The 24,366-nt window shown below is 36.0% G+C and overlaps 2 protein-coding genes across 4 annotated transcripts; both read right to left on the minus strand.

The window, feature by feature from the left end:
* Nucleotides 1–261: 261 nt before the first annotated feature.
* LOC105387944 (general odorant-binding protein 1) lies at nucleotides 262–2,029 on the minus strand. Of its 2 annotated transcripts, XM_048627989.1 has the most exons (4): nucleotides 1,859–2,029; nucleotides 1,492–1,566; nucleotides 955–1,060; nucleotides 262–457 (listed from the first exon to the last, which is right to left on the minus strand). In XM_048627989.1, the coding sequence occupies exons 1-4, from the start codon at nucleotides 1,988–1,990 to the stop codon at nucleotides 270–272; spliced, it is 501 nt and encodes a 166-aa protein (XP_048483946.1). In that variant the 5' UTR covers nucleotides 1,991–2,029; the 3' UTR covers nucleotides 262–269. The 2 variants fall into 2 exon arrangements, with proteins under 2 accessions (XP_048483946.1, XP_048483945.1); XM_048627988.1 differs by lacking the exon at nucleotides 955–1,060 and having other exon boundaries at nucleotides 1,386–1,566; nucleotides 1,859–2,026.
* A 14,597-nt stretch (nucleotides 2,030–16,626) lies between these two features.
* On the minus strand, nucleotides 16,627–18,717 carry LOC125488548. Of its 2 annotated transcripts, XM_048627720.1 has the most exons (3): nucleotides 18,395–18,717; nucleotides 17,028–17,538; nucleotides 16,627–16,992 (listed from the first exon to the last, which is right to left on the minus strand). In XM_048627720.1, exons 1-3 carry the CDS (start codon nucleotides 18,459–18,461, stop codon nucleotides 16,962–16,964), a joined length of 609 nt encoding a protein of 202 aa, XP_048483677.1. In that variant the 5' UTR covers nucleotides 18,462–18,717; the 3' UTR covers nucleotides 16,627–16,961. The 2 variants fall into 2 exon arrangements, with proteins under 2 accessions (XP_048483677.1, XP_048483676.1); XM_048627719.1 differs by having other exon boundaries at nucleotides 16,627–17,538.
* Nucleotides 18,718–24,366: the final 5,649 nt, after the last annotated feature.

A 24,366-nucleotide genomic window follows, 5' to 3' on the forward strand; every position in this document is an offset into this window, starting at 1 on the left:
TTCACATGGAATTCATAAACAAGATTTAGCTCTACGTTATTAGTAAAACAAGACATTTGATTTATTATAACTGAGCTGTATTTGTTTCGCCTTCCCATTTAACTATCTGCTACCGTTACACGGGTTCGTTATCGACGTAGATAAACATCACTACATCGCGACGATAAACACGGCGCTGTGATTGGTTAATCAACGTCTATAACGAACCCGTGTAGCCCTGCTTGTGCTACTTTCCCCCCTCCCTTTTTTCATCCTTCTTACTTCGTCCCTCAAACATCAGTCTCCATGATAAACTCAGCCATAAGCAGTTCCATGGTCGGCGCTATGCCCTGGGCCTGGCACTCCTTCTTGAAGCACTCGGCTATGCGGAGGATCCTCCAGCAGTTGTCGGGTTCCTTGTCGTGAGCCTGCTCGCACGTGTGGATGATGCCCACCATTTGTTGCGAGAGGACTTCGCCTGGGGATGGAAGAGTTCGTTTATGAATGCTTTATACATAAACCACCAAATACTATACATACATATATTATGCTTACGACTCTAATCCTCGAAGGGATAGTCAGAGGTGACTCGCTTTTTGCTGTAGATTTTTTGTACTACGTGATAGGTCGCGAGCCGTATCAACGTTTTTTTATGAGTATACAATGCATTTAGGTTACAGATCTATAATCTAGATGTGCAGGTTCCCTTACGACTTTATTTCTTATCTTCTCTTGAAAGAAGAATTACCTACCAACTAAATCACCTTTTTCAGTGTCCAATACCTCTCAAACCCTATACAAGAAAGAAGTATCTATATAATATCACAACATTACTGAAACTTTTGTTGGTAGTTCTGAGAAAACGTTTGCGTTGAAACTTCAGATAATACGCTTAGCTTTTTTGACTGAGATGTTGATTTTACGGCTTGCAACCTTCGGAAATACCTTAGGAATCGAAAAATAAATCAATCTTACCATTAGGGAAGCTCTTGATGAACTTATGCGTGTTCTGGTGTTGCATGCGATGCGTGTCGTCCAGCAAGTTGAAGTAGTGGCTCATGCAGTGGATGGCGCAGCCCACCTCGCGCTGCTTCATGAACATCAACACTAAACGTGCTCCTGTCGGGGTCGCACTTAACGGACACTTCAACTTCCTGTATGCCTAGTACTTTACTGAACATTCGTGTTATTGAGTATTTATGCAGGCGTTTCTCCATACATTAATTTTATGAAAATCTGTTTGGTCAATACTTACAATACTAATAGATGGCTTACCTTTAGTTGGTAGTTCTGAGACAACGTTTGCTTTCAAACTTTTGAAAATACGCTTAGCTTTTTTTGGCTTCGTTGTTGATTTTACGGCTTGCGACCTTTGGGAACCAATAAAGGGGTTCCTATCCACTTACCATTAGGGAAGCTCTTGATGAACTTATGCGTGTTCTGGTGGTGCATACGGTGTGTGTCATCTAACAGGTTGAAGTAGTGGCTCATGCAGTGGATGGCGCAGCCCACCTCACGCTGCTCGAACTTGAAGTCGTCCCGCCAGAAGTGGAAAAACTCTTCCATCATCTCTTCTGTCAGTTGGGACTGGGGGAAATTATGGGGGTTGAGGGTCGTGAGTTTTTCTAAAGAATTGCGCTAGCTTTTGCAGAATAGATTCCTCCGGTAAAAAGTAGAGATTACATTTAAGTTGCTGTAGAAGGATTATTTGTTAGCCTACGAGGAACACACACAAGAGCATAGAATTTCAAAAAATCATCTTAATTACCATGTGGTTTCATATAACAACAATACATAAATAATTCGCAAAGATATTCAGCATAAACGCGTAGAGGCTCTAGAATAGTCTAGCAGGAAGAAGAAAGACAAATTTACTCACCTGTTCCCTGCAATGCTTCAAGGCCTCCCCGAACCCAAGTGTGACATCTTTCATCACCTCAACACTTGACAGGACAAGCATCGGCAGCGACGCTGCGACCAGCACTCGGACTAAACGCAACCTTCTCTCCATTCCTGCTTGCCTAGTACTTCACTGAACACTCTTGTTAATTTACTCCCGTTTTATACAGACTTTACCAAGCCTAATTACATACCACCCTAATGCCAGGTTTTACCCAAACGTTGTTTGCATTGTAGTGGTGTGTATGTATGCCACTGATTATAGCCCGACAAGTTCATTCATAACTTGCATGTGTGTACCTTCGAGCACGATGACGCAGCCGTATCTTACTATTTAATCCATAGTTTTTTTTCCTATGATTTGTGTTTTTTTCGCAATGGAAGTGTAATAGACAAGTATTTGTCTAACGTCCGGAAATGCATTTATCTAGATGCGATAATGTTGACTCAATGCATGTGTTCTTGTTAATTAGATAACCATGCATCTCATTACGTCCATTGTATGCAAGTACTAGTATGTCCAATACAAGCAGTCGACATTCCCATAGTTCTTGGTATCTTCAGAAGGTATATTATCCTCAAGTCGATAGAATTACTAAGTTAAGATGAAACATTATCAATTTTAAAAATGCTATCCCGTGGAAATTATTAAATAAAAAGTGTAAATTTTCCTACAACTAGGTAAGTAAGTCGTTTCAGTCTTCTTGTCTTAGTTGGTAACAACATGAAAAAAAACAATCAATAATACTTTCAATGGAAAAAGATAAAAATGAGAAGGTGTGTTGTTATTGTCTTTCTTTCACGTCATTGCGACGCTGGAGGTGTGATATCATTTATTATTGCAGATTTGCAGGTGTAACACCGAAGCATGACACTGTATTTTTTTTATCTCGGAATTCCCTCTTCACGTCATACTAAAAATAAATAAATTATTAAATGGAACATTTCATTTCCTGTGAGTGCAGTAGGCCCGCAACTCTTATGATAAAAAACAACATAAACCAAAGTCCTTCTCCACACAAATTAACCTCGGCACTGACAAAAGGCGTACGAATGGACATCGTTCGCTTATTGGACAAGTCAATAACGCGCGATGGAACGAAGGGGCGGATGCCTTGACAACATATCTACACCGATATGGGAAGCATTCGGGGCCTTGGCAGCTAAATGTTATGTCTGGACTCTTGTTTATGGCTCGCTTAGAGCTGCTGGACATGGTTTATGAAGCTAAATTGGTGATGAAGTTGCTGGAAGTAGGGAATAATTACTTAATTGTGGTATGGATTTCAGGAAGTGGTTATTGATAATTTTTGTCGAGTTATTTGATAAATTGTCTCATCAATAGTGACTTATTCATATAATTATTATATGTATATGTTCCTATGTAAGTATTCTGGTTTCATAACTAACACAGAAAGCTTTTTATATAAGTAAATAAAATTACACACAATAATTGGCTGCCTCGATAGCAAGTCAGTTAAGTATTCTTGACTACTCTTCTGGGTATAGTCCTTAGGCATGCCGTTTTCTGTAAGTATTTTTACATGGAGTAGTTAGTTCGATATTTAGTTATTTAAAAGGGGAGGGCAACCAGTAGGTACATATTTGCCACTGAAACCTAAAATATATATTGTGACTCCCCTTGCCGAGTCAAATCTCACTCTCCAGGTCCAGGTATTTTATAAACCTCTATACTGGGTCTATACTGGGTACTGACATCTAAACTGGGTTGCTGGGTCACTTTGTAGCCGCCCAATATTATAGTTCTCTTACATACAGTAAGCACGTAGGTATATATTATTTAGTTTGAAAATGAAAATGAAAACCTTCCACCCAAGGTTGGTTTGAAAAATCGCTTTTAGTGATAAGACCGCCTTTTTTGTACCTATGTGTCTGTATTTATAAGCTTTGTAAATTCTGTTGTTGTGTACAAATAAAGAATATTCTATATATCTAAGAACTATACGTACAATGTATCACCATCGCAATCGTCATCACTGGCCTTTACGTTTGCCTACTGGGAACCCAGCCAAAATTTTTACTGGCGCGGGACATAAACTGAGAATGTTTTGTTTACTCTTCAACAGATTACGTTGGTACTTTTATTGTGAGAATCTCCCGTAATTATTATTATACTACAGTCAGTAAATAAACATTTTGCTTCATAATGTTTACGTATCTACTTTTCCTTTGCTTTCCACAAAAGTATGTTTTGTGTCGAATCATGTCTTCATAAAGTTTAATCATGAATTAGTAGGGATTTATAGAGTTTTTCCCTCAAAACATAATGCCGTCGGAACCTAGCGGGTGACCGCGCCAACGGTGAATAGATCTGGGCCCTGAATGCAAGTTTTTTAACCTATCGAGAAGTGAAATCGAAACGCAGATTTTGTATGGCGCGGAGCTAGTACAGCTACTTACCGCTAGGTGGCGTGTCTCCCGCGCCATACAAATTTGCGTTTCGATTTCACTTCTCGATAGGTGAAAAAACTCGCACTCAGGGCACAGGGCACTGTGCCATTCATTCCATTACCAAATTAATATCTAAATTTTTAAGTTTTATAAAATGTGTCTGATCAGTTGTGATTATTTTTTATTAAGTAAGTACTTAGCAGAGTTTTAGTATCGCTACACATCCTTAGGAGTAATCATTTGTTTCATAAAGTTTGCTCCTCCTTTAAAAACATAATGACTATGATGTGCCTACGCAGAAAAAGTTTCTGTTATTATTAATCATTTGTATAGTAAAAATAATGCCGCGTAGAAACAAATACCACAATAAAATTACCCAAAAGCAACGATTCACGCCCTTAGCCCTAAAATGCCTTCCAAGAACATCGTCAACTTAACACACAATTTGCCCTTTGACTTTGTATCTCAAATTCATAATAATTTGAGCAACAATTACCTTCTCCCTTTCATGTGGTACACCTTTGAGGTAAGTCCCTGGTCCTATTTTACTTTGAGCGCATAATAGACTAACCTCAAAGAAAAATGTACTTGCAAACAATTATGCCTACGTATGTAGTGTGGGGCACTTGGGAGAGAGCTGAGTCAGGGTAGGGATGTTTCAAGTGTTCAGTGTTTCAGCTGGAAATATCGATAAATTTGTATTCGTACCCCTACTCTTGAAAAGCAATGTATTGCTTCTGCCTTGCGTTCTAAATGCGCGTTTCAACATTTAAATACAAAAGGTTCATCAACCTAACGCCTATTTTCAGAGCCAAGAACCTAGAATGTAGAATTAACTTTTAAGTTTCCGCCAGAAACAGTATTTATTCAAAGTAACTTCTACATTGTAGGCATTATTTTGTTGTTTCGAAACAGGCATTATACTTAAGTGAATATTTGAACTTTTACTTTTTGGAACTACGTGCAAATATAATGCAAGTATGTGCACGAAATGGCAGTTTCCCCGGGTGTCAAGTCTCCTATCTGACTGATAGTGGACTTGACACTGACTGTCCTTTTACCTTAGTGACAAAACCTCCCAATAGTGTTATTATTGGACTGTTTCGACACGCTTATATAGTTTATCGATAGTTTACCCCATCACTACCCCTCCACCCCGCCGGGTCGGCTTTGCGCCGCCGCTCCAATATTCGCTTTGTTACGGCATGGAAACGATCTTATAGCGGGTAGTCTTATAGATAACATTTTCACATCGATTTAACCGTATAAAATGCGCCTTTGAAACGTATTTTCATGATGGAAACGCTTGGTGGCAGATTTTTTTAGAGCTGCAGAACTGTTCATATTTTTATCGATAGTTTTGATAAGATTTTTGTAATATCTTCCGAAATACTCTATGTAGGTACATTTAGGTAAAGGACACGATTTGTCAACATGACTGTATTTACTGCGGTACATCACAAGCTTTGATGGGGTTGTAAATGGTCGAAGATCACAAGCATATCACAAGATTCACAAGGCTCTGGCAAAGGCCTTCCTCATCAAGAATCTTCCAGATTCCCGTTCGTTGGTGGCATGGCGTCCCACGATAACTCATCTTTTTCCATGTCACTCTTGAAATAGGTAAGTAGTAGGTAAATTACAATGTACAGACCTAAGTAAGGTAGTTAAGTAAGTAAGTAGGTACCTTTTGTCAATTGTATTGATAATTACTCAACTTAAATAATTACACCCAATTATTTATGTCATTAAATCCGAAATATTCAGCACCTATCTTCAAATGGCTAATAATACCTGCCTATAGTTATTTATTACTAACTTAATTATGTAATATTATCTAGTTGAGTGTGAATTTTAGAATTCAGATTTCAGAGATCAAAGGAAATAAATCTGTTTATGGCCTAAACATAAATTATATAAACACAATTTGTTCTCCCATCCATCTTACTCAATGTTTACTAAATACAAACAAATATAAACACTATTAAAATCTATGATAAAATGACTTATCATAACTTTTCACATTATCCTCACTAACGCCATCTGTTGGCAGTCCCGAACATTTGGTCACTAACCACTATTTCCATGCAACACTCTCAACTTTATAACCCGGGAATACGGTATACAACACCACCCTATATTTTTCGAGCTGCAGATTATATAGTATAGTTCAATTATTTGTGCTCTAAGACAAAGTGTTAAGGTTGGGAATCGCTCAGCTAGTTCAGTTTGGGTGGCATACAATGGTTAACAGCAGGATTGGTCTGAGGATCGCGGGTGGTCTTTAACCAGCTGCTATGATACTAGCTGTGAACCGTGGGGCGCTAAAATGACGACTGATCTTAATTTTTACTGATTATCAAATTAGTTCTTACTCTTTAATCGCATAAAAACATTTGCTGATTGGCATTACATAATACTAGGTAAGGTACCTACTTACTTACTTTTAAATAGTGTTTATTATTATTATATTAAGTATAATATAAAAACACTATAACACTGATAATACTAAAACGCTACAACTGTAATTTTTTTTTAAATTCAGTGTACTTAATCGTATGCCAAAAAGGTGATATTCCAGTAAAGTTCTTCAATGATCACAATTAACACTAAATTCAGAGGAGTTCAAAGTCCACTAATACTACGCCGCACTTTCTACGCCTTTTAAATAATAAATGAATAAAATGTATTCTGTTAAGAAGCAACATTTTAGCGCCCCAGTCTAAAAATCAAATGCCTCATCAAACACTTGCACACAGCAAGTGGTTCTAATAGGATTATATGTTTTATTGATATCCTCCCTCCTCCCTAATAAGTACCTCTCCATTGCTCGCTAATATTTTGTCACTAAGCTGATAAATTCACTATGACTGTCCGTATGACTGTCCTTTGTTTATTAGTTTGATACTTACGTGTTTTTTGCTATGCAGTGAAGATCATGCTATGAGTTTAATCAGAATTATCTACTTGTAGATCTAAATACTTAGGTAGGTAAGTATACTAATTGTAAATTAGAAGCGTCCGTAGTCGAGCCAGTTTAAGTGATCGTACTAAGCAACACATGGCACGGTCAGCCATTGGATGAGTCTGGACGCTTCCGTGCCGTGCCGCCACCAACGGACCACTAGACCAACGGTGGTCTAGGCCTAAAACCCATCCTTCTTTGGAAGAAAAACCATGCCCCAGCAGTGGGGACGAGAAGGGTCGTGATTCGTGATGATGATGATGACTTATTAAATAACTGTATAAGTAAACAACAGTAAAGCTACAGAAGTGAGCAATATGTAGGTAACTATATTTAGTACTTGAGAAGTACAATAAAAGCTCCTTCGTTATGGCAAAAGTCTAGTAGAGAGTATACCTAAGGGTGATTCTAACGTGGTGCTCTACCTAACGTAAGTTCTTACTTAAGTATCAGACTGGTACCACAACGAAATACGTCGTTAGGAGACTCCTTTCGTACACCCCTAACCGTAAGTGATCCCACATCATTAAAGTTCTTTATAAAAGCTCTAAGTAATTTAATATCAAGAATGCCTAACTTTACAGTGCCATATTTAGTCAAGCAATAAAACGGATATAATCCGCCTTGGATCTGTGGCATCACGCGTAACCATAAGGGTACATTTTAATAAGAAGAGCTTCGAACAATAATTCGATAACCGAATGTCATGGCAAACCATAAATTACGGAATTAAGAGATAATTATGTTTGCCAATATTTAGTAACTATTGTCATTTATACCGTATGTTAACTTTGGAAAATGTTTAGTTTCCGCAAGTTTTGCCCTTTGTCAATGAAGCAATGACTATGAATTAAATGTGATGGGTCAAGAATCAACATACCTACTAAGTTCCAGTTATCCAGTTATTGAATTAGAGATGATTTATTGTGTATCAAATTGAAAGGTTTACTATTTATGGGAATTATGTGAATTTATCAGCATTAGGTACCTACCTTAAAGTCGGGTTTAAAATTTATCAATAAAATATTATTTACATTTTTGATGATCAGTAAAGTTCTACTCATGCAGTCGTCTCAGACTCTAATTAATGTGGCTCCCCAATAAGTAAGTAATATTAATTTCCCAACGGTGACAAACGTTTTTATGAAGAAGAAGACAGAAAGTCACTTCCCATTGCCAACAAACAACACTGCCCGCATATTATAATCACAAGTCCTTTAGACCCTCAACTTCAATAGGACCTGCCATACTCGTCAAAACTCACCGACAGCTAACTTTAGAATCAGATGGGGAAATGAAAAATATGGATGTACAAACAATAATTGCGTTAGATTCGCGCCACTCGACATAAACAATGGAGCTATTGGCGCCAAAATCAGGGCATGCACTTGACCATCTGTGGGATTGCGTGGATGTAATTTTTTAGGGTTCCGTAGTTAAATAGTAAAAATTTAGCTTTTATAAAAAATAGATGTTCCCGCGAGCTTCACATCGCCTTAAAAATTTTGCCCGTGGGAATTTCGGGATAAAAAGTATCCATGTTCTTTCTCAGGATCTAGAAAATTATGTAGGTACTTATACCAAATTTCATTCAAATCCGTTCAGTAGTTTTGGCGTGAAAGAGTAACAGCTACTTTCGCATTTATAATAATATTATATTAGTTAGGATTAGGATTATAATTATTAGTTAGGATTATAAGATCAACGAACGTCCGTCCGGAACAATTATTATAAAGGTAGTGCCGTTTACATTTGCGCAGAACAGAGAAGTACCTAACTACCTAAGTACCTACTTATTTGGGCAGAAGTAATGAATGTAGGTAGCCTAGGTCCTGTACCTGTACCTGTCAATGGTGAGTAGAAGTGTGCTATACACACACACCCAATAAACACATAACTAGGTTCGTTTATTGAACCGTATTAGATATTTTATGAACTTTCAGGAAATGCTAATTTAAGTAAGTATAAGTAAGTATGTACCTACTTAACTACCTTTACTTTTTATTTTTACTGCACGAAAGGTGGGAAGGTCCTCTTTAATAATTTGGCGTAACTAGTTAATTATGTATAAACACTAAACACTTCTGCAATTCCACATGAATGAAAGGGAAGTACATAGGTAGGTACAGTAGCCCTACTCTTGGCACGCAATGTATTGGTTTCATCTTGCCTTCTCGCCATTTGGCACTCCCGAAATCGACGGTGGCGCCATCTTGTCTTAACTATTGAGCGGTTTTCCGTCGAAAACCATCAAAATCGAGTCCAAATTGTGAATTGGCACTCTTGACAACCTTTTTGACAGATGTTATTGTGTTTAGGCAAGTCATTTAGGCAATAACAAATAAACAACTTTTGAGTGGAGATTTGTGAATAAAGTAGTTAAATTATAGCTCGTTTGGCGCTACAATGTACAGGAAATTTAAGTACAATGTGTACCATCGCTCTTACGATGAAGGAAAACATCGTGAGGCAACCTGCGTGTCTGGATTTCGCACATCTAGATAATATGTGAAACCCATATGTAATGGCTCGTTTGGCACAACAATTTACATAGGATTTAAGTGAAATGTACCTATATTATCCCTCTTACGATAAAGAAAAACTTCGTGAGACAAGATATCTAGGCAAGAACAAATACATTAACTAACAATTTGTGAGTGGAGATTTGTGAATAAAGTAGCTGAATTATGTCTCGTTTGGCGCTACAATGTACATGAAGTTTAAGTAACAATGTGTACCATCGCTCTTACGATGAAGGAAAACATCGTGAGGCAACCTGCATGTCTAGATTTCGCACATCTAGATAATATGTGAAACCTATATGAAATGGCTCGTTTGGAACAACAATTTACATGTATGTACCTATATTATCCCTCTTACGAAAAAGAAAAACTTCGTGAGACAAGATATCTAGGCAAGAACAAATACGTAAACAATTTTTGAGTGGAGATTTGTGAATAAAGTAGCTGAATTATAGCTCGTTTGGTGCTACAATGTACATGAAGTTTAATTACAATGTATACCATTGCACTAACGATGAAGGATAGCATCGTGAGGCAACCTGCATATCTAGATTTCGCACATCTAGATAATATGTGAATCCATCATCCCGCAGTGGACCAGTATGGTGGGAATAGCTCGTTTGGCGCTACAATTTACATGGTTTCTAAGTTAAATGTAAACCATCTCTCTTACGATGAAGGAAAACATTGTGGCAACCTAGAGTTTTCATAATATCTAGATTATAATGTGAACCCACCAACCCACAGTGGACCAGCATGGTAGGAAATGGTCCATGCATAGAAGGCAGTTTAGACGTTAGGGATATGTACAATTGTTCCATTCGAGATAGCCAGGTGCAGGTACGTACACCCCCGCAGAGAATATATAATAGAGCAGCCCGTTAAGCCACAACACCCGGTTTGGTGGAAGGATCCACCATTTACTATGGAGATGAACCACCACTTTCAGCACATCTACATGCCTAAATACTATAGTATCTTGTAAATATTTCAGTACTTCATGAAAAAGATTTAAAAATAAAAACATTATGTAAGTTTCAGAATTCTTTATCTTTATAATAATCATACAGACATACTTTTGTAGAATAATAATTTCACCACCACTGTTGAAATACTTGCAAACTTAATAATATAAGGAACATATTAACATAGGAACACTTTTTATAATATTATTTAACATTTCTTAAAACAAAAATGTTCATATACTTCAACATAGGATAAGTATTAATATAAAATAATATTTTTAGTCACAGGAAAAATAATATAAAATCTACTTAAATCATCACATCATCTACTACTGCACAACAGCATCTATACCCATAACTAGTAACGCTGGTTATGGGACTAGATGGACTTAACTTTGTTATTTCTTGATAACTATTGCACAATTTGTATGAGGATATTGACTCCATCACGGACAGCTTCTGCTAGGTCCCCTTTAGGCTTTAGGGCATTAGCCCATGCTGTCAGCAGTTAGGCCTCTACCTGCTTTTCCTCTATGGCCATCACTCTGTCTACTTCTACATCAACTTGGTTGCGGCGGCTGGATCTACGCTGTGAGGTGGGAGCAGGATGAGCTGAGCGGCTTGTCCTCGACATTAAGTATGTTATGATCCTGCCATTTACCATGGAATGTCATGTCTGAAAAAAATAATTACACATTAACATTTTAAAAACTTTTTTTCCAGTACTTACTTAATATGAAAAAAAAACAGTTAAGTAAAGTAAGATTTGTAAGTCATCTTGGGGTAAGTTACCTTACGGGGATTTTAATTTGTTAGTCATAGCACAATGAAAAGTAAACTTAATATTTTAACTTACTTTAGGCATATCAGCGGAGTCCATCTTTTTAAGACCCTCCGAGCGCATTTAAGGTCGAGGCCATTGATGCTATTTTTTTCATAATTTTAACTTCCCTTGGTCGGTCTTAAGAAGACCCCTGGCCATTCCAGGGTTACAACTTTTGTAGTAAAACCACCAAACGTACACGATATAGGTTTATTTCCATGACTTTCAGCATTATTCATAGTTTTAGCAATAAATTACATTTTTATAATCCACAACTCGAACCACCATTTTTCATCCCAAAAACCCAATTGCCTCCTTTTTCTGACATCTCGCCTGACATCTATTCCCTTCTGTCAATCAGATGTCAGTCTCCCTCAAGAGCGGTGTTGCCACTATTCCTCGTAACATAATAGAATCAATTAAAATATGAATTAATGTTGTGAAATAATACCCAATTTAGGATACTTTCACAGTGAACCTTACACTCGTCCATCCTGACCTCGTGTATGTCCTCATACACGGATCAAAGTAGATACAAAGGCACCTTACACTCGGCAAGTGAGACTGACTATCGATAGTATTAATTATACCTAATATCATCAAGTAGGTAGGTCTACACTAATATAATGAAATTATTAACTTTAACATCAGACAAAATATTTGTAGTTATAAAACAATGACTTAACAATTAATCAACAGTTATCAGTGCAAATTGTAAACGTTAATGACTACTCCTTGTACATTGTAATAACAATTTCATAAAAATGGCCATAATAAGACGTTATTTTTATATAAGTAAACGAAGAGATAACAATCTGATAATCCATCCATTTCTAGTAGAGAATCGTGTACTCGTATCCAGTACTTGCTAACCCATCCATTCTAGCAATACTGGATACTTAACAAATCAAAATCTGCTAACCCATCCATTCTAGCAGACTTCAATTATTCCTATCTTGCAGGGAATCCAGTACCAGCTAACCCATCAATTCTAGCTGTACTGATAGAAAACTCATTAGTCCTGCAAACCCATTCTTGCAATACTGCAAACCCATTCTTGCAGGACTAAGATATTACTAAGTTACTTACATCTTCTTAGAGCTTGAACTTAATCCATCATAATTCAACATCGATTCATTAAATGACCTTGGTCCTTAAAATTCATCCATTAAGTATTTTTACAATAACAATCGTCTGGATCCTTGGTCCATATCTTAATACCATGATTAACTTTAAATAACATTAACTTTACTTTGATAACTGTTGTTCTTCAAATTATCCATTTAAAATCCATCAATCCATAATAACCATATACATATCTATCAACATTATTAAATAATTAAGTATATAATGTTAATATTAATTCCATAAAATTCATCCATTAAGTATTTTTACAATAACAACCTTCTGGATCTTTGTTTTGTTCCATGATTAACTTTTACATAACATACTTTGATACAGACCAACTATAAAGTCCTGACAATAAAGAGTGCGATTTTGCTAAGACTTTTTATCATTGTCAATTATTTGCTTACAGTTAGGTACATTCATTTTAAAAATAACATGCCGATTGATAATAGTTTTTTAACGGATATGTTCTTAAATAAAAATAATAAATCGATTTAAATACAGTCTTTAACAATTAGTTAGGTTCCACTTCCGTTTCCATGACTTTATAGTTTTGCTGTAATTGTTATTCTTCAAATCATCCATAAAAATTGCATCAATCTATATCTATTATATCCATCAAAACATATATTACTTACTCCTTACAGATTAAACTACAATGTCACGCATTAATATTAAACTCTGAAAGTTATTCACTCCACAACTGGTATTAAGTACTTATAAGTATCCTTAAATAATGTTTAAACAATGAAATATATCAGAGGAGCAATCGTAAGTAAAAACCTAGGTAAGTACCAATTAACCTGAGATGGTCAGAAAAAGAACTTACATTTTTTTTTTTTTGTGGATTTTGATGTCTATCCAAAGTCAAAGTCAATTTTTTTTTTATCGTGTACATTTTTTTTTTAAAATTACTCTCCGTTCGGATAGGGGGGGCTCTTTCTGTCTAAGGAGAAGAACGGAGGCAAGAAACTCCTGAGCCATCTTTTCAAAAAAATACTTAAAACTAGTTTGGTACTTATACAATACTTATAAGCTTAATAATAATTATTATAATAATATGAGCAGAGCCAAGTACTTATCACAGCCATGCATTAACGTCCTCTAAGTAATCATCAATTTTATAACAAGCTTTATTTTCCAGAGTTTCTCTTTAATGTATCCTGAATACAAATTAATTATTACCTATTATCATGAACATAAGATATATCAGATGCAATCTGCTATTAACTGAAAAGATACCATTAAATCCCAAAACTATTATAATAACATATAAGTAGGTAATTGCAAATTGCCGAAGATGGAACTAGGTAAGTACCTATACAATACAATGTAATCCCTGAAATCCCTTGCTGAATGAAGTTATCATTTCACGAGCATTTGAGAGCGCAGAGAGAATTAAGCTCAGGTACTTATCCAAATCTATTAAGGGAAATTAACAAGTTGCCCTATATTTCTATTCAAACAAAAATTGCTCCAGATTTATCGAAAACTTTTGATTTAACATAACTGTTAACCAATGCAAATCCCATTTAAAATAAATATTAAATAACTAGGTACCCTAGTACTTCAGATACCTTGTTTTGACTTTTCCATACCGCTCCAGCTTTATGCAAAACTTTTAATTTTAAACATAAGTACTTAACTGCTAATCAATGTAAATCCCATTTAAGTTGAATATTTATAATCACAAAATTTTAATACTACAGGGATTCAAGCTTCCATATCTAGATAACCCATCCCCTCGAGCTGCCATCCATGTATGACGATATTCAGCATATTAGTCCATCAATCCATTCATCCTTGTATGATCATGACAAAATAATCTAGTCTCATTTGTCCTTAAAGGTCAACTTTGTTGAAACAAATAGATAAAAACGTCAATTTAAGACAAATTCGACTGATTGCACTATTCCATAGAATGATCATGTTCTAGAGAATATTTAGTAGGTATACAATAATAATAATCACAGCAGAAACCAACGGGCAAAACCTAACTGACATATTATTATATATCCAAGTCATAAAATTTAATAAGTAGGTAATTAATCATGTTTTTAATTCGAAGCCGGTCTAACTTTCCTGGATAAAGAGTACTTTAATAAGTTGAAAACCCCACTCTCCTACGCAACAGTTCGAATATACATTAACTACAACATGTAGTAAATAGATACATCCATCTTTTCCTCAACTCCATCTCCGTGTAAAATTCCAGACGCTCACACTCACAAATGTTCACATACCTCATGATATTCATATCCACATTAAGCGCATCCAGTAATATCCGCAGGTCACAATATTGAACTGTGGAAACTTCGAAAAACACACGAGTCCTGTTGTAGCAACCGCCATTCGCCAATGGCCACATGGCAATATAAGTTCAAAATTCCCTAGGCAACAGACACTAATCCATCTCTCAATATTCGGTCGTCACTTCAATTCAATGTAAGCCACCTTTAACCACCTATAACAGCAATAATAGATAGGTACCGTCTAAGTCACTATATGCCAAGCCTACATTGAATATTACGTAACTTCCTATAAGTAGAACTTTGCAAACCCTCATAGACTGCCACAAGTTGTAGTGGCCCCCAACTAACTATCTTTAGAAAATCATAACATTAGTCCATAAGATTTTACCTACTAGATAAACTATAGGTATGGGTGAAATAGATCCGATAATTAATTATGCAATGCTATTAGCGCACAATCATGATCCATACTTTACCCATTAGAGAAAAGTAGAGTCATCATCATCATTTCATCTACTATACCTACTATACTAAATTATATACATAGTATTTATGACACACAGTCCCAGAATCGCAAGGCAATGACAAAAGGCATACAGTATTCCGTATTGTACTCGTAGCTTCATTTGAAATCATTGGGAACAGAATAATGAAATTTAATAATCAATAATGGCTTAGGAATTTTAAACTCAAGTAAATGTATGTAGGTACCTACTGAATACTTGTTAGGACATAGCGTCATTCAAGTCCGTCGACAACAGCTGACTGATAGGTACCTACTACACAGATGCTGGATATAAGATTCGCTTCCACCTACTCCATCTTCATGGAATCAACAGGCCCACTCAACAATAACCTCTATGTGAGTGGGTAGACATACTAAAAGTCTACAGAAGGTACATGAACCCTTCAACGTGGTCGACAACGGATGAAAAACCAAAGAGTCTCGCCCTGCCGGACATCAGTCCCTGCCAGGTCATGTAGCACAGGGCGCTATTAAGACGCGACAAGAGTTCCCCGTCGCGCTCGCTCTTGAGGCTGCGCGATGTGAGTGAGCGTGACGCAAAACTCCCGTCACGTCTCAAATGCGCCCCGTACTAGCCCTTCTGGTCACTTTATTTCCTTCTTTACCACCTTATTCCCCACCAATACTGCAAGCAACAACAATGTTCCTTTCAAGTAAATGTCATTAGCTGAAGTAGGTAGGTATATCAAATATTTTAGATAATGAATCAAAATCAAATGATGCCCTTGTAAAACTGAGTACATTTATGAAACAAAGAATTATTCAATCACAAAATGAATTATAGCACCCATGACACCATATCACATGACATATTTTAAGAGGAGGACTCTAAGAATATAATTATCGTTTCGGTTTAATATAGGTACACCACAAAAGAGAACAAAGCACTTAGGTACTTTTATACCTATTGTGACTTTAGTCCAATTCCATATCAAAATTAGTTACGCAATTATTATGCGCAAGATTCCCTTTTTACATTAGAATAATTAATATTTAATTGGAATATACAAAGCCCGACCAACAAATTAATTACTCCTCCAGTGCTACCCTTCTGTGACTCACAGCCAATGCAATCAAAACCACCAAGACTTCCTCAAATGAACATTCCATCATCAAACTTGAAGCAACTGTAAAACCTCCAAAATCACTATATCAAAAAGCAATTAAGTATAAATAAAACATTGCAAGATAACTGTGCAACCACCATTCAAAATTAATAACAATACCAATGCAATGGAATTCATCCAGGTTTCAAATTAATTTTCCCTTTCCTTATAACCATAACATAGGTACCTCATACCTTTATTAACCTTCATTACGAGTAACTTTATGCACCTGATCAAAACTAACTAAATAATATGTAAATAACACCCAGTTCGGTGCTCCTTATAATAATCATGGTGATCATGCAACTGTAGATGTAGCTCCAGTCCTGTTGATGATGGCGTCGCCACTGCCGCCCGTCGGCCATTGAGCATGCGAACCGAAGTTCAGACTCCCGCCTCAGTCTGGTATGGTATGGTCTGGTATGGTATGGTCTGGTATGGTATGGTCTGGTGTCTTCGGTCTGGGTACTGACACCACTGATAGCCATCTCCTCCACTGTTCCTCCAGCCTTGGTCCGGTTGATATTGATGTTGACAGCTCTGACAGCTGCCATCACCACGGCTCCAACTCCAGGCCTGTACCCGGAGATGTAGACGCTGGCAACCCCAGCCGCACCACCGCAGCCGCAGGCACAGCCCCAGCCGCACCCCAGGCACAGCCGCACCCCAGGCACAGCCGCACCCCAGGCACAGCCGCACCGCAGGGACAGCCGCACAGCAGACACAGCCGCACCCCAGGCACAGCCGCACCGCAGGGACAGCCGCACAGTAGGCACAGCCGCACCACAGGCACAGCCGCACCGTAGGCACAGCCGCACCGCAGGCACAGCCGCACCGCAGGCACAGCCGCACCGCAGGCACAGCCGCACCGCAGGCTCATCTTTGTCCATCTTCAACTCATCTGTAGTTGTGCTGCATCCCATATCTCTTGAGTGGTCCAGTTTTCTCGTCTCGTCTCCAACTCAAACAAAAAGGAATAAATTTATATTAGTAGGTATACTTATTATAATTTTATACACAGATATTATTATGTATAACCTTCAGGGTACATTGGTACATTAATTATATACATGATGACAGATAAGGTGCATATTAAATAGATAGTCCTAATTTAGCAGTCTTCAAAACTTAATATATTTGGTATCTTTTGCAACTAAAATAAAATCACCAAAATGATTAACCCATAGTAATGTTCGTTACGTTTTATGAGCCCAACAGCAACGCTATAAATGATCATACCCTTATTACACCTAATGTTAAGAAAGAACATTTTCATCAATAATCATCATTTATGAGAATTTAATTTAAGACTTATAGTCAATAACAATGACTCACGTTTATCATATTAGGCTATCTAGTATTTATAAATAATATCTACCACACGTTTGGTAGTAAGCGTAACATCGGGAAATCTTTGCAGAAACTCATAATTCGTAAAACCCAATAGTACTTTACTCAGAATAATAATTTTTTTCGTTTTTGAACGCTCCCTGTAATGTCAACACTGTCAGATGATCAAAATGACAGTGTCAATGTCAGATGTCAATTGAAACTGGATAGTTCCCTATATTTTTAATAGATGTCGCTAGCATATCGGATTATCGATATCCAATAAAAATCTAATGAAAATGATAAATATGAGTAATATGACTATTCCGAACATTTCCTTACTATTACAAGACATAATAACATAACATTACTACTATTCGTGTGTGATCTACTGGTGAAGACACAACATTTTGATATTACGTTCATCTCGGCCCGATAAATTCCAACAACAAAAATCACAACAAAATTTATGGGAGAAGGTTACTCACCGCTTCTGATCTGTAGTAAAACCACCAAACGTACACGATATAGGTTTATTTCCATGACTTTCAGCATTATTCATAGTTTTAGCAATAAATTACATTTTTATAATCCACAACTCGAACCACCATTTTTCATCCCAAAAACCCAATTGCCTCCTTTTTCTGACATCTCGCCTGACATCTATTCCCTTCTGTCAATCAGATGTCAGTCTCCCTCAAGAGCGGTGTTGCCACTATTCCTCGTAACATAATAGAATCAATTAAAATATGAATTAATGTTGTGAAATAATACCCAATTTAGGATACTTTCACAGTGAACCATACACTTTCTACAAGTAATTTCGTCTGGCGGTATGACGGCCGAGTTGCGGAACTCTGCGGGGAAAAACTAGGTTCATTATAATGATCATAATAGTGGATATACAGATGATTCTAACACGTTTGGTAACTGAACAACTTACCATAATATTGGTTTTTAAACTTTTTAAGTTGTTACTTATTATGAAAATCCACCGACCGGCCATGACAACAAGAATTTTAATGACAAATTGTTTTTTTTTTTTTTTGGTTATTTTTTTTCCTTTTCACGGAAAAGGCTAAGGGCATCATCCCATACCGCCTGGTCTTATTTAATTTTGTCTTCTATGTGATTTTGTTCGAGGCCAAAGGCCTTGTCTTTCGTTGTAATCTTTAAATTTTCTTGTAAATATAAGGTCGAAACCAAGTCTTTAGTATTATATTGTCGAGGCTTATAGCCTTGTCTATCGTTATGTATCGTTATATCAGGGTACTGTGTATTTTCCGGTATTTGTTATTTTTTCAAATAACTTCAATAGTATTCTTGATATACTCATAAATGGGGTAGAATGTATCCGTATTCTTGAGAAGATCCTGAATAGAGCGCGGGACATCCAGGGCTTCTTTGTATAAATCCAGTAAATTGTCAATAAGAATAATCCTTTGTAGATTAAATGCAGAGCAATCAAAAAATATATGATCCAGGGATTGAATTATATCGTTATTACAGTATGTGCAATTTGGGGAAGGTATCATTTTTAATCTAAAAAGGTGTTCATTGAATCTGCCATGTCCAAGTCTTAAACGACAAATAGTTGAATAAAAGTTTCTGTTTATAAATTTTCCTTTGATGAACCAGGGTTGAGTAATGTCGGAGTTGATAGAGCTATACCATTTTCCTTTACTTTGGATTGTTTCATGCCAATGAGTCATCCATTGGTCTTTTATAGTATTCTTGATTAAAACTTTGCAGTCTGAACCTGGCAACTTAATATTTTTAATAGGTATTTGTTGGATATTGCGATTTTTTACTATGGAGCTGGCAAGTTTATCGGCGAGGTCATTACCCGAAACGTCAATGTGTGAAGGTGTCCAAATAAAGCGGATTTCTCTGTCTTGATTGAGCCAAAGCCTGCTATAAATCTGCCTGATGTTGTATATGATGTAATTTGTGCCACTACTATAAGAAGGATTTGATAAAGCCATTAATACACTCATGCTGTCCGAAATGATCAACCATTTCTTGAAATTAAGGTTAGTTGCTTCTATGTATTCTAAGGCTGCATAAATGCCCTGAGCTTCTGCTGTATATATGCTTGCATTAGAAGGTAATCTTAAGCCATGACCCAATTTATAAGCAGGAACATAATATGCCATAGAGACATTATCGTTACATTTAGAGCCATCTGTATAAATTTGCTTAAAGTCTCTGTATTCATCCAATCTATTGTAAACGGCATATTTGTCAGTCAGTGTCCTATCTATTTCAATATTAAGGCTACAAAATTTGCTTCCATATGTTCCCCCATAGCAGGGCAAAGTGGTACTATTGTGAATATTATATTCACTCTTAAATGTTAAAATTTGATGGATGTTATGACATAGGAAATGATAAGAATTATACTTCAATAGTTTGGAAAGAAGAAGATTGTCAGTTTCAGACAACAATCTTAGAATAAAATTGTATTTTAAATTACTAAATCTGATATTTAATGGACACAAGTTACACTCAATTTGCATTGAGTTAATAGGAGTTGATTTAAAGGCACCCAAAATTAATCTTAAATTAATATTTTGAATCTTTTCAAGTTTATTTACTAATTTTGAATCTATGCAGTAACAGAAAAAACTATAGTCAAAGTGACTTCAAACTAGGGCTTTATATAAAGTTAAAAGAATCTTGGAATCGGCACCCCACTGAGTGCCAACCAAAGATCTCAAAATATTTGTAGAACGTAGAGCTCGCTCTGCTATGCAATCGACATATTTATACCAAGACAGGTTATGAGTAAATATTACTCCCAGAAATTTTGCATATGGATGAATTGGTATCAAATTATCATTATACTGTATCTTAACTGTTGAAACTTTTTTCTTTGAGAATACAACTATTTTACTTTTAGTAGGACTAACTTCTAGATTTAAATATTTAAAGTAACTATGAAGTTTTTTTAAAGCTAAATTTAGTTTTTTACTTGTGTCTGAGATGTTATCACCACTGCAATAAATAGCCAAATCATCAGCAAACTGTAAATTGTTTACTTCTGATCCTAACATTTCATTTAGCCTATGGATATAAAGTATATACAAAAGAGGACTCAAAATACCACCTTGACAAACGCCTTTAGTAGATAATCTGGGTCCAAAAATTGAATTAGAGCTAATTTTTACATAAACTTCCCTTCCACTAATGAATTCATGAATCCACCTTACGCATTTTTCAGGTATTCCCAAAGAAGAAAGAGTTGTACATAAAACTGAATGGTTAATGTTATTAAATGCGCCTACAATATCAAAAAAGATACATATAAGATGTTTATTACTGTTAATGGCAGTGTTAATATCATGGAAGAGATGACCTATACTTTCTCTTGCTGATCGACCACGACGAAACCCAAATTGATTTCTTGGAAGGATATGATTACTTTCAATATAAAACTCAAGACGCTGTTTTATTAGTTGCTCAAAGAGTTTGCCTGAACAGGATGTTAAAGCTATTGGTCGGTAAGAATCTGCATCATTTGGGTCTTTTTCTGCTTTAAGAACTGGAACCAAGCAATCTTGCTTCCATTCTTTAGGAATTATTGATTTATCCCAAAGTAAATTTAAAATGTGTAAAAATTTGTGTAGACTATCTGTATTAATATTCTGTAACATTTTGTATGAAATGCAATCTAAGCCAAAGGTGGTGTCCCTACGTGATTTAATTGCTGCTTTTAATTCATCTATAGTAAAAGGATTATTAATGTAACTATTGGTGGGGTTAATTGAGGTATTATTTAAATGTAGTGGTTGTGAAACAAAATCAGGTGTATATTTTCTTAAGAAGTTATTAATCCAAGATGATTCACTATTGTTATGGAGTTTGGTATTTTTACTGTAAGATTTATTAAATTTACGCATAGATTGCCAGATTTTTGAAATAGGAGTTGATCTATTTAAGTCTGAACAGTATTTATTCCAACTATCTGTTCTCTCTAACTTAATAATTAGTTTTTTCTCAGCCTGAAACTTTTTAAAATTAATATAATTTGATTCACTAGGATCCTGTTTGAATGCAATAAATGCTTCTTTACTTTTTTGCACAGCCATAGCGCACTTTTCATTCCACCATGGAAGAGGAGAATATCGATATTTAGGATGGTTTCCTGCTGGCTTACTATTATTATTTACATTATGGGATTTAGTTCTAAACATAGATAGATCTACCACTTTATTTAAAATGGTACAAAAGTCATAGTACGACTGTAAAGGATCGGAACAATTAACATTAAATTCTTTAATTAAATCATTGGCTAGCTTTGAGTAATTTGCCCAATTTATTAGACGTAAGTTTGGTCTTTTTAGTTCTGTTATGTTATCTTGAGAAGTAAAGTTGTTTAAAGATGAATCACTAACTGTATTATATAGAATATCTGTTATTGTGGGTAGATGATAACTTCCCAGGGGATCATCATGAACTGTCCAGTTACAATTAAGAGCTATAGAAGGACTAACTATTGTCAAATCTAAACCGTTTGGTCTCCAAATGTTTGTTCCTACTGTGGTTGGTGAAGTGTCATTTAATAAAACTAAATTGCAATCATTTATAGAGTCCAGGACATCTCTTCCACGAGCACTGACGGATTGACAGCCCCAAATGGTGTGATGAGCATTAAAATCGCCTGATACAAAACATGGTTTAGGTAAGGAATCAATTAAATTTACTAACTTATTTTTTTTAAAAGATGGCGTGCAATTTGTTGGTATATACATACTAACTAAGGTGAGAGAGGTATTATTATATATTATTTTAATCGTTATATTTTGGAGTGAGTCATCATAATATGTATTTAATCTATTATATTTTATACTACTGCGAATGACTATGGCAACACCATTATGCTTATTACCACAATCATTGCGTTCTATGGAGTATCCTTTAATATTTAAGCGTTGTGTGGGCTTAAGCCATGTTTCGCAAACTAAAGCTATATCAATATTATTATCATACAAAAAATTTACAAAAATATGTCGATTACATAGCAAACTTTGAGCATTCCACTGTACAATTTTTAATTTGTTTGTGAATTGGAACTATTTTTTTTTATGTCACTGGGGTTGCAAATATCATTCAATACTTCTAACACATTTTTAGAAGATATTGGGGTATCTTGGGTCTTATTTAATGTTATCATTTTTATGATGCTTTGCACTAAAAGGTTTAGTGCCTTGTCATTACTTTTCAATAAAGATAGAAGATCAAGAGGCTTCTTTGGACCAAGTGGGGGAAACTTTCATGGTTGAATATGTCAGCAAATGATGGTGGCTTAACTTTCTGTCTGTTTTCTTGGATTTTTTTCTGTTTAATTGGACACTGGGCTGAGATACTGACATGATTGCCATCGCAGTGGAAGCATTTTGCCTTTTCAATAGGGGTTGTGCATACTTTAAAAGAGTGCTCTTCTTTACAGATGGAGCAGCGTTCCGAGTTCTTACAAAACTTAGCTAAATGGCCATACCTGAGACACCGGAAACATTGCTTGACTGGAGGAACATACGTTGTAATATCATGCCGCCAGCCGTCCAAGTCGACGTAGTCTGGAAGTACTGACGTCGCGAAGGTGATGGCTACAGTCTGCAGGGGCTGTAGAATAAAATTGTTGTCAATCTTTGTCCTCTTTGTAAATCTCCTTACCGATATGATCTTCTTGTAACTAGACAGCATGGTGAAGATTTTTTTGTTTGTCAGATTGGTAGGCACATTTTTAATAATACCAGTAATTTCTGTGCTTTGTGCTGGTATATTAGCCTTAAATTGATAATCCTTTAGGAACGTGGAGTTGTTCAAAAAGGCATTTGCAAGGCTGGCCTTTTCAAAATATATTGCAATTTTAAATTTGTTCATTGATCTCAGGTATTTTACACCTTTGTTGAATCGTTTAATGCAACTCGATATGGACATAAGGTCTCTTGTTCCAATGGGCATCTCCGCATTGGAGGACTCTACGAAAACAACAAACTCTGCAGCTCCGGAATCCTCTGGGTAACGCCTCTTGTAATCTGTTACTAAATAAGGTTTTGAAATATCTAAAACTTCAACCTCAGATTCGGACGACGTCGTTTCTACGTCGGACTTATCACCCTCATCATCCTTCTTCCTTTTTTTTCTTGTTCTCACCTTCCCCATTGCTATTTTTTAATTTATTATGTATGCAACAAACTTTTTATTGGTTTTTATTAGTAATTTACGTATTTGCAGTAGTTTTAATGAATATTATTAATAAATTTTTCGAAAATCCCGCCTGGTCTTTTCAATGGTTCCCGCGCTTTTTTCTGTTTTTTTTTTTCGTTTTCATTCATTCTTTCACAGAGTAACTGTCAAAATTGACTCACATGCAACACAAGTTAGAACTAGGGTTCGAAGTATCGGCGTCCGGTATCGATACCGAGTACTCATGTGGTATCGAGACGAGGGTATC

Source organism: Plutella xylostella, chromosome 19, assembly GCF_932276165.1.
Source record: "Plutella xylostella chromosome 19, ilPluXylo3.1, whole genome shotgun sequence".
NCBI classification, from domain to species: Eukaryota; Metazoa; Arthropoda; class Insecta; order Lepidoptera; family Plutellidae; genus Plutella; species Plutella xylostella.